The 10,797-nt window shown below is 43.6% G+C and overlaps 1 protein-coding gene across 1 annotated transcript; it reads right to left on the bottom strand.

Annotated features, from left to right (window-relative positions):
* Positions 1 to 1,590: 1,590 nt before the first annotated feature.
* Positions 1,591 to 10,159, bottom strand: LOC128058889 (tyrosine-protein phosphatase non-receptor type substrate 1-like). The gene is made up of 4 exons (XM_052651374.1): positions 10,084 to 10,159; positions 4,100 to 4,447; positions 2,045 to 2,395; positions 1,591 to 1,676 (listed from the first exon to the last, which is right to left on the bottom strand). The coding sequence occupies exons 1-4, from the start codon at positions 10,157 to 10,159 to the stop codon at positions 1,591 to 1,593; spliced, it is 861 nt and encodes a 286-aa protein (XP_052507334.1).
* Positions 10,160 to 10,797: the final 638 nt, after the last annotated feature.

Raw genomic sequence — 10,797 nt, 5'->3', positions numbered from 1 at the left:
GGCGGAGCAGGCGCGTGAGGTTTCCCGCCAGTTGTGCTGCTTCACCAGGTTGGAGGAGGATGAGTATAAGAAACACTGCACACTCCTGCAGCTTTCACTGGAATCCTTTCCCGTGACTGCAGAACAAAGGCTGCGGACCTTCCTATTCTGCCCTATTGCTAATGTCACTCCTTTAAATAATAATAATAATAATTATTATTATTTTGCCAATTTCACTGGCAAGTAGATTTGTGGAGCTCCTCACACTGTCACGCCATTTGCATAAGTCTATTCTGGTTGTTTTAAACCCTAAAATTGTGACAATTAATTACAGCAAATGTATACTTAGCTGAGTATTTAAAAACTGTATGAATGTGTACTTCTCATTTATCATGTATAAATGGTACCTGTTTGTGCTTTAATAGGGAAATTGAACTCATTCACGATAATTTCCCTCTAAATCGTCCTCATGCACACCTCCACCTCCACTCTAACTGGGGTCTTCTTATTGGGAAGAAGGCAAAACCATAAGCCTAAAGGATTATGGGAGTGAGAGAATTGCCTGTGTACCTTCCAGCCTCTGGGCCTCAATGTTCTTCTACATTATAGGAAGCATTCAGACCTTGAGGCAGACACATGTTGCTTTCAGTCTGTTAAGCACTTGTTTCAATGGGTTGATGATTTTTCTACCTGATACCTCCTCTCCTTTGCAATTATGAGCAAGTAAAAAGCACAGGAAAGGCAAATTTGAGTGATTCACCGGGACTCATTTGTGGAGTCTGGGGAAAAAGGAGCTCTCTTCCCATGCTGGTTGCTAAGATGAGGGAATGAATGGCAACATTTTCTTTATTGGGTTGGTAAGGCCTACATACAAGCAAGAAAGACAAATATAGGAAGCGACAGAGATGAGAGAATTTCAGAGAGTAAAAGCCTTCGAGGCTGTGAGCCCAAATTCAGACTTTTTGTTCTTGATTCATGCCTTGAACACATGAGGAAGCTAGAACTCTCCTCAGGTATAGGATCACGCAACTCCTTTGTTTCCTTTGGAGAGGGGAGGGTCATTAAACTAACGTATTAAGTTCCTCCTCCTTGTAAGAAAAGGTTCTCCGCTAATATAAAGCATGCTGAAGAGAGCCCAGACCAACCTCACCTCTATCCCCTACTGTCTGTACTCCTGAATCTCCTTGAGTTTCAGTTTACTCATCTGTGCAGTGAGGACAGGCATTGTTACGCTCAAGTTGCTATGCAGGTAACTATAATAATATAGGGAAAGTGTTTGGGATATAGTAGATGCCCAATAAGCAGTAATGTTTTCATATCACCAATTTAATCATTCCTCAGGCCGGGTATTGCTCAGAGGTCATAATAAAATAGAAAAAAAAAATACAGTAAAACTTTAGAAACAGAAAAAACGGATTGGAAATTGTACTTCAGTGCTCCGTGGATGCTCTTTATCAGCTGGCATCCTTTAGGATGGTACTGACTTTAGCAAACAGCCTTAAAGGAGAGGTTTTCTCTCCTATCATTGGAGGTCCAGAGGTGGGGTTGGAATCAGGAGCAATACGGATATTCAATGTTGTCAACCCACATTCTTTACATTTTTGCACTTCTCTAGAGTAGATTTTTATTCAAGTTGGTTCCCCTCATGGCCAAAAAATGTCTGCCTGGAGTATCCGGGACAAAATTATTTCTTGTTCCTAGCCAACAGGGGAGAAAATTGTATTAGTTTCCTAGATTTCTCTTATGGACACAAACTGACTTAAGTCAGTCTCATCTGAGTCAACTGCCAGTAGGGGTGAAACTACCTTAATTGGTTTAGCCTAGCTATTGAGGGTGGGTTGAATGTTGGAATGTTAAACAAAACATCTCTCATCACTCATCAACCTTTCTGACTCTCAGAGTCTCCTCCCATAAAAAACTTAAATCACAGGTTTCTGAGAGAATGACAAGATCAAGTGTATACTGTACCTTCGACAGTATCTAGCAGAATGTAGTTGTTCAATGACTAGAGGACATTATTACTGTCACAATATCACATGACAGAAGGTGGAAGAGTCAAACTCACCAGTAACAGTCACCTTGGTGCCCCGACCTGACTGGTACTCTATATCAGGTTTGCCCTCTTTGAACTTCACACAGAAGTACGTGCCGGCATCTTTAAGAGAGATTTCACTGATGCGAATGGAAAAGTCTTTGTTGCCAGCTTTGGCCATGTTTCCAATTTGGTTTACTCTGGGAAAGAAACCCCTTTGAAAATTGTAAATTAATTCACGATTTGGTCCAGTCCCCTTGAACCATAAGACGGGTCCATTTGGAAATGAATCTGGTACGCTGCAACTCAAAGTGAGTGTTTCCCCAGGTGACACAGTCTGTGATAGCTCAGCTTGCTGCACCTTGAACATCTCATGTGTGACTCCTGAAAAGAAACTCAAAATCATCTCCCATTTCCTCTGCTCTGACCTAGGCAGGATTAAGAAAGCTGGATCCAGATCAAGGTTGGGCCTCAATCATTCATCATTTTAGTGATATGTATGAGTACCCACACACTGAGTTTAGAGTGGCCACTGCAAGTACAGGCAGCTCTTTCCCCAAGTGCTAACAGAGGGGAGTCAATTCAGAGGACTAGATGAATCACCTCCCCAATTTCATTCCTCAGCCCCTAAGAAAAGGAAAGGAAGATGGATAGGGAGGGCTGGGTCTGTGAATGGGTAATGTTCATAGAAATAAATCTTCTTCTTATCTAAATGCCAAAAATTGCTCAATACACTTGGAGATAGATCCAAGTCTCCTCTGCCCACCCCACGCGTCCAGAGAACTTGGCATTGGCCTTTACCTCTCCTCTGAAGGGTAATCAGTCACTGATTTGCAGAGACATTAATGCTGAGGAGTGTAGAGAAAGAGAAAGTAAAGAAATGAGAATCATAAAAATCAGGTGGGCATATATTCTTGAAGGCTGAGTGTGAGTCTTTTACTTATCTCCTCAAGAGGGACTTCTCTGGTGGCTCAGACTGTAAAGCATCTGCCTACAGTGTGGGAGACCTGGGTTCGATCCCTGGGTCAGGAGGATCCCCTGGAGAAGGAAATGGCAACCCACTCCAGTACTTTTGTCTGGAGAATCCCATGGATGGAGGAGCCTGATGGGCTACAGTCCAGGGGGTCGCAAAGAGTCAGACACGACTGAGCGACTTCACTTTCACTTTCAAGAGGGAAGAGGGGGACAGTTGATTCTACTCAACAAAAAGAGAGAAGAGCCTCAAGGGATTGCATCAATTTTGAGGGTCCACCACTGACCCCTAATTCCCACTACCTCCAACCTTACTACCCCACATGATATCAGGTCCTGATAATAATCTCTCCTTTCAAGTTATCAAAGCATCAAATCATAGATGACCTAAGATGTCAGCAGGGAGACAAGGGAACTCTTGAAGCCAGGAAAGAATGGCAGGTAAGCTATCTATACCCATGTTTTTCAAGTTGAAATCAATGTGTGAATTTTCCATGGCCAGTTAGATGCCATGGAATGCGGCTGAACTTAAGGAAAACATTACTGGAGAAGACAAGTTTTCCCAGCAGAACAGAGGATACCCTAATCTCATTGCATTTCATGAAACTAATTCGGAGTGGCAAGGAGTAAGAAGCACTGGCTGTCCTCTGAGAATAAAAGGACAGCAGAGGTTGGAGTGCAATGCTCAGGGCAGATTATCAGGGTAAGGTCATGTGCTAGGAGAGTGACTCAGCCTCTCTAGGAGGGCTTTTCTAAACAAGCCTCCAAACTCTGTTTTCTAACTTTTCGGACATGTTCATAAAGTGTCCATAGAGTGTGCACATGTCGTGCATTTTACCTACACAACATCTTTTCAACGGGGAATGTCCATTGTCCTTTATTTGGTTTCTGGTGGCCATTAAAGAAGAGCATAGCCTGTCAACTCAGCCTGATTCAATATTGGGCATAGGATGCCAGAAGGATCAGAAGGGCCATCTGCAAAATCCCAGCCTATAGGGCAGATTGTGAGTGAAGGGGTACAGTATCCAGTGTAGAGTAATGATTTGGTACAAGTTGAAGATTTTTAAAAACATATCTTAAAAATCAGGAAGATAGAATTTGTCAAACTGCACTTACCATTCACAGACACATAGGTGCCTGGGCCAGCTATATATGCCATGTCAGGATGCCCTATTGTTAACTTCACACAGTAGTACATGCCAGCATCCTTAGGCGACACATCACTGATGCGGATGGAATAGTCTGTTTGGTTGGCCATTGGATTTACCACTTGGGATACTCGGGGGAATTGGCGTCCGTTGAAACTGTAGATTAATTTTCGTCCTAGCCTAGCGTCCTTGAACCACAAGACAGGCCCTGCTGGAGATGGTGCAGGAATGTTGCAGCCCAAGGTTATGACATCTCCAACCTTGGCTGACACTGAACTCTCAGGCTGGTTCACCTGGAAATCTTCAATTGAAGTTCCTAGAAAGAAACTGTGTGTCATTTCTCATATTCCCTGTCTTGGTGCAAAATGCTCTGAGGGTCTGACTCTAGATCAAGGTGGGGGTCTGACTGCACACTCTTAAGCAACATGTACTGGCACCAAAGTATACAAATTGCAAATTTGATTGCCATGTGGGATGAGGAGAAGAGGACCAGCATATAGAAAGGAAAATGGAACTTTCTTTCTCCATCAAGATATAAGAACAGCCTGGAGCATGTGTGTGTGTGTTAGTCACTCAGTCGTGTCCGAGACTTTGTGACTCCAGGGACTGCAGCCCACCAGGCTCCTCTGTCCATGGGATTCTCCAGGCAAGAACACTGGAGTGGGTTGCCATGCCCTCCTCCAGGGGATCTTCCCTAACCAAGAACCTGCATCTTCTGCAATTCCTCATTGCAAGCAGATTCTTTACCAGCAGAGCCTTTAGGGAAGCCCCAGACTGGAGCATAGTCCGCACTAAATAAACATATCGTCAATGAACCCATGAATGGATTTACAGTAAATAAAAAATGTGAAATAAAAGTTGAGTCAGATTTTTCTCTATGTACCTGTCTGCTGAGAAATTTGTATGCAGATGAATAAGAAACAGTTAGAACCAGACATGGAACAATGGACTGGTTCAAAATTGGGAAAGGAGTACGACAAGGCTGTACATTGTCACCCTGCTTATTTAACTTCTATGCAGAGTGCAATGCTGTGCATAGTCACTCCATCGTGTCTGACTCTTCGCGATCCCGTGGACTGCAGCCCACCAGGCTCCTCTGTCCATGGGGATTCTCCAGGCAAGAATACTGGAGTGGGTTGCCATACCTTCCTCCAGGGTATCTTCCAGACCTAGGGATTGAACCCAGGTCTCCTGCACTGCAGGCGGATTCTTTACTGACTGAGCTGCCAGGGAAGCCCTCTATGCACAGCACATCACACAAAATGCCAGGCTGGAAGACTCGCCAGCTGAATCAAGATTGCAGGGAGAAATATGAACGACTTCAGGGGCTTCCCTGGTGGCTCAGAGGTTAAAGCATCTGCCTGCAATGTGGGAGACCTGGTTCGATCCCTGGGTCGGGAAGATCCCCTGGAGAAGGAGATGACAACCCACTCCAGGATTCTTGCCTGGAGAATCCCATGGACGGAGGAGTCTGGTGGGCTACAGTCCATGGGGTCGGAAAGAGTCGGACACGACTGAGTGACTTCACTCAGATATGCAGAAGATACCACTCTAATGGCAGAAATTGAAAAGGAACTTAAGAGCCTCTCAATGAGAGTGAAAGTGACTGAACAACAACACTTAGTGGCTGAACAACAACAACCAGAATTAGAGATAAGGCCAAAAGCTAAGGACATTGTGCTGATAACCAACATGCTATATACAGAGCGCAGTTTTCAAATGCAGGCATCTCCCTTTCTTCATGTGGAAGCCCAGGTGCCCAGATACACACCGAGACTTGCATTCTCCATGAAATGTATATTTTCCTTAAGGGGTATAAAACTGGCTATTGCAATGTGAAAACAGCTCAGTTATTAAAATGTGTAATGTTTATGGATGCTCAACCCAATGCAACAAATTCTTAGTACTCAGTACTGCTCTTGTTATGCATTCTTGAGTATTATACAGGGAGCACTGACACTGAGTTCATGGAAGATACACAGAGTGTATGTAAGATAAGTTCTACAAACTATGGAAGATTTTTCCTCTTGAATGATTTCTCAAGCCTAGCATATTTCTTTTCTATCTTTGAATAACAAATTACCACAAACTTATTGGCTTAAGAAACACCTATTCATCATTGTTTGGTTTATGTGAATCAGGAATTCAGGCACAGCCTAGTTTAGTTGTCATGCACGGAAAGATGATGCAAAGACACAGGGAAAACACCATCTACAATTTAAAGAAAGTTTGAGGCTACCAGAAGCTGAGAGAGGCCTGGAACACACTCTCCCGCATAATTTATAGCAACTTTATTCACAATTTTCAAAACATGAAAACAAGAAGATCTTCAGTTGGTGAATGGATAAAGAAATTGTGGTAAATCCAGACAGTGGGATATTATTCAGCGCCAAAAAGAAATGAGCAGATAAGCCCTGAAAGGATATGAAGGAACCTTAAATGTTTATTACTAACTTAAAGGATGAGCCCATATGCTGTAGAGGCTTCTCAGGTGGCGCTAATGGTAAAGAACCCGCCTGCCAGTGCAGGAGACATGAGAGATGTGGGTTCCATCCCTGGGTTGGGAAGATCCCCTGGTGGAGGGCACGGCAACCCACTCCAGTACTCTTGCTTGGAGAATCCCATGGACAGAGGAGCCTGGTGGGCTACAGTCCATGGGGTCGCAAAGAGTTGGACACAACTGAAGGGACTTCGCATGCACACGCTGCAGGATTCTAATTACATGACAGGAAACTATATGACATGCAAAACTTAGGCAATAAGAATATCAGTGCTTGACAGGGAGTAGGATGAAAACAGAGAAAAATAGGCAGAGCACAGATGATTGTAGGATGCGGAAACTGCCCTGTATAGTACCATCAAGCTGGGGGATGCCTATCATAATACATTTGCCCAAATCCATGGAATGTACAACACCAAGAGTGAACCGTAAGGAAAACTCTGGACTTTGGCTGTTAATAATTTGTCATTGCAGGTTCCTCAGTTCTAACAAAATGATCCCTCTTGTGGAGGATGCTAAAAACAGAGAGGCAAGGATGCGTGGGGGTGGGGAGTAGTATGGGAAATCCTTGTACCTTGTGATTAGTTTTGCTGTGAACCTAAAACTATCTTGAAATATAAAGTCTATTATTTTAAAAGTCATTGCCATACTGTGGGTCATCTAGACTTTCTTCTACATAGTTTCGTGTTTTACATTTAGGTCTATGATCCATTTTTTTAATACTGCAACATTTTATTTTTTATTACCAGTGCACACTCGTATGATTCATTTTCAATTAATTTTTGTGAAAAGTCACTTTGTTCTTCTCCAGTAGTGTGTAGGCTATTCTGGATCTTCTGTTCCATCATATAAACTTCAGAATCAATCTGTCACTATCCATAAATTAACCTGCTTGCTTTTAATTGGGATTGCATTTAATATATAGATCAAGTTGGGGAGAACTGATACGTTGACAATATTTATCTTACTAGCTATAAACATGTAATACATATTTATATATAATTAAATATACATATTCAGTTCTTTCTGCTTTGATGTTTTTGATCAATTTTGTAGCTTGCTTCACACAGCTCTTGATACAAATTAGGTTTATACCCAAGTGATAGACTTTATTTTCTTGGGCTCCAAAATCACTGCAGATGGTGACTGCAGCCATGAAATTAAAGGACGCTTGTGCCTTGGAAGAAAAGCCATGACAAACCTCAGCAGTATATTAAAAAGCAGAGATGTTACTTTGCCGACAAAGTTCCATCTAGTTAGAGCTATGGTTTTTCCAGTAGTCATGTATGGAAGTGAGAGCTGGACTGTAAGCTAAATGCCAAAGAATTGATGCTTTTGAACTGTGGTGTTGAAGAAGACTCTTGAGAGTCCCTTGGACTGCAAGGAGATCCAACCAGGAAAGCAGTCCTGAATATTCATTGGAAGGACTGATGCTGAAGCTGAAATTCCAATACTTTGGCCACCTGATGTGAAGAACTGACTCATTGGAAAAGACCCTGATGCTGGGAAAGATTGAAGGCAAGAGAAGAAGGGGATGACAGAGAATGAGATGATTGGATGGCATTACTGACTCAATGGACATGAGTTTGAGCAACCTCTGGGAGTTGGTGATGGACAGGGAAGCCTGGTGTGCTGCAGTCCATGGCGTTGCAAAGAGTCAGACACGACTGAGAGACTGAACGGATCACCTTTCTTGGAGGTAATTTAAATGGTCACATGCTTGTTTCAATATGTGCTGTGCTTAGTTGCTCAGTTGTGTCCGATTCTTTGAGATTCCATGGTCTGTAGCCCACCAGGCTTCTCAGTCCACGGAATTCTCCAAGCAAAAATACTGCAGTGGGTGGCCGTGCCCTCCTCCAGGTGATCTTCCCAACCCAGGGATCGAACCCAGATCTCCCGTATTGCAGGCTGTGCCACCAGGGAGGCCCTTGTTTCAGTGCAGAAATGCAACTGATTTTGTGTGTTGATCTTGTTTCCTGCCATCTTGCTGAACTCAGTTCTGGGAGTTTTTTGATTGATTTGATTGATCATTTGTGGATTTTTAGTAGATTCTTTGGGATTTTCTATGTAGAAACTCATGGTATGTGCAATTTTCTCTCTTCATTTCCAGTCAGTATTCTTTCCTTCTTCCTCTCTCTCTCTCTCCACTTGTTGAATAAGAGTTGTGAGGATAGATATTTTTGCATTTTTCCTTATCTTGGAAAGAAAACGTTGTCTTCCACCACTGAGTATAGTGATAGCTGTAGGGTTTTTGTGGATGTTATCAAGTTGAGGAAATTCCTCCCTATTTCTAGTTTGAGAGTTTTCATCATTAATAGGTGTTAGATCTGTCAAGTGCTTTTTCTGCATCAATTAACATGATCATGCAATTTATTTCCTCTTTAATTTGATGTGATGGATTATAATGATTGATTTTCTCAGTATTGAAACTAAGATCTGACTTAGTCATAATATATAACATTATACAATGTTAAATCCTATTTGCCAATACGTTGTTGAGGAATTTCATATTTAAGTTCATGACATATATTGGGCTATAGTTTTCTTTCTTATGTACAATCTTTATTTACTGTTGCTATCAAGGTAGTAATTTCCTCATAAAATGAGTTGGGAAGTGTGGCTTCTTTTTCTAATTTTTTGAAGAGATTGTATCAAATTGGTGTGAATTCTTGTTTAGATGTCGGTTAAAATTCTCCAGTGGGTGTGGAGTGCCTCACGTATTTTACTCCCTGAAGATTCAAGCCTTCCCACCTCTTCCTCACTCTCAGATAATGGTCTGCCTCCTTCTTCATCTGATCTAAACCCCTCAAGCTATCTTCTGTGGCAACTGGGACTCAAAGCTTCTACCAGCATGGACCAATGTCCTTGGGGGAAAGACCCTACAAAATTGGTTTTGTGTTGTTTTTTTTTCCCCAGCAAATAGAGGCAGAACCACACAGTTAAGCTAGGGAGACTGCAGGGCTCAGCTTCTATCACTGCCCCAGAGAGACCTCTAGGGTGCGCTTCTGACCAACATTCTCTGAACACTCAGACCTCTGCAAAACTTTAACACTGATTATCTCCTGATGGAGGCATTGTGGATTCTTTTCTTGCTTTTATAATCTCATCTTTTCTAAGATGTTTCTCTTCAGTTCCGTTCAGTCGCTCAGTCGTGTCCGACTCTGTGCTGGTGACCAATGAAAAGACAGACCTTATGTCCCCAGCAGCTGGGGGATGAGAGCTGTCGTGTTTGCTCTGTTCAGCCTGCCGATCATGGGGACGAGTCCTTTACCTGACTCGAAGGTGTGAAACAGACACAGTCACTGGGAGCTTTTGTGTGCTGGAGGCCATTCAAGTCTAGGTCTCTAAATTCTGCCTGTTTTACGATGGGCCAAGGAAATCCCTCCTCAAAGAAATTCTAAGGAAGCAGGTGGGGAGGAAATGGTAACCAGGCAGAGGGAGGTCCCACTCACCTGTGAGTTTCAGCAGCAGAGCCAGCAGGAGGGAGGGCAGACGTGGGCAGGATGGGAAATCAAGGACAGGCATCATGGTGGCCCTTGGAGCCTGCTCGGCGTCAGTGTGGTCCTGGAGAGGCCTGGACCTCTATGCTCTATGGAGAGAGGACAGTTCCCTCTTCCATGATGTCAGAGGAACAGGATTGTGATGAGGGGAGAAAAACTGTGGGCCTGGGACACTTTTTCTTTGAAATTATAAACTGGACAGACAAGGTTACTACAAACAGGTAAGTTGCTGCTGGAAGCGTTCAGGGTTTCCAGAGCCAAGGGATACGACACCCGAAGCTTGTGCTCCTTCCTGCGTCTCATCCCACCTTAGAGATTTTCCCTAATCCTGCTGCTAAGTCGCTTCAGTCGTGTCCGACTCTGTGCGACCCCATAGACGGTGGCCCACCAGGTTCCTCCGTCCCTGGGATTCTCCAGGCAAGAACACTGGAGTGGGTTGCCATTTCCGCCCCCAGTGCATGAAAGTGAAAAGTGAAAGTGAAGTCGCTCAGTCGTGTCCGACTCTTAGCAACCCCATGGACTGTAGCCCACCAGGCTCCTCCATCCGTGGGATTTTTCAGGCAAGAGTACTGGAGTGGGGTGCCATTGCCTTCTCTGTCAGCCCTTGCCTATCTAGCATCCTCAGAGATGTCGTCTAGGCCAGAGACTTCTGGAAGCTCATGATGG

The sequence above is a fragment of the Budorcas taxicolor genome, chromosome 13 (genome assembly GCF_023091745.1).
Source record: "Budorcas taxicolor isolate Tak-1 chromosome 13, Takin1.1, whole genome shotgun sequence".
Classification (NCBI taxonomy): domain Eukaryota; kingdom Metazoa; phylum Chordata; class Mammalia; order Artiodactyla; family Bovidae; genus Budorcas; species Budorcas taxicolor.
This window is presented reverse-complemented; position numbering and strand designations above follow the sequence as displayed.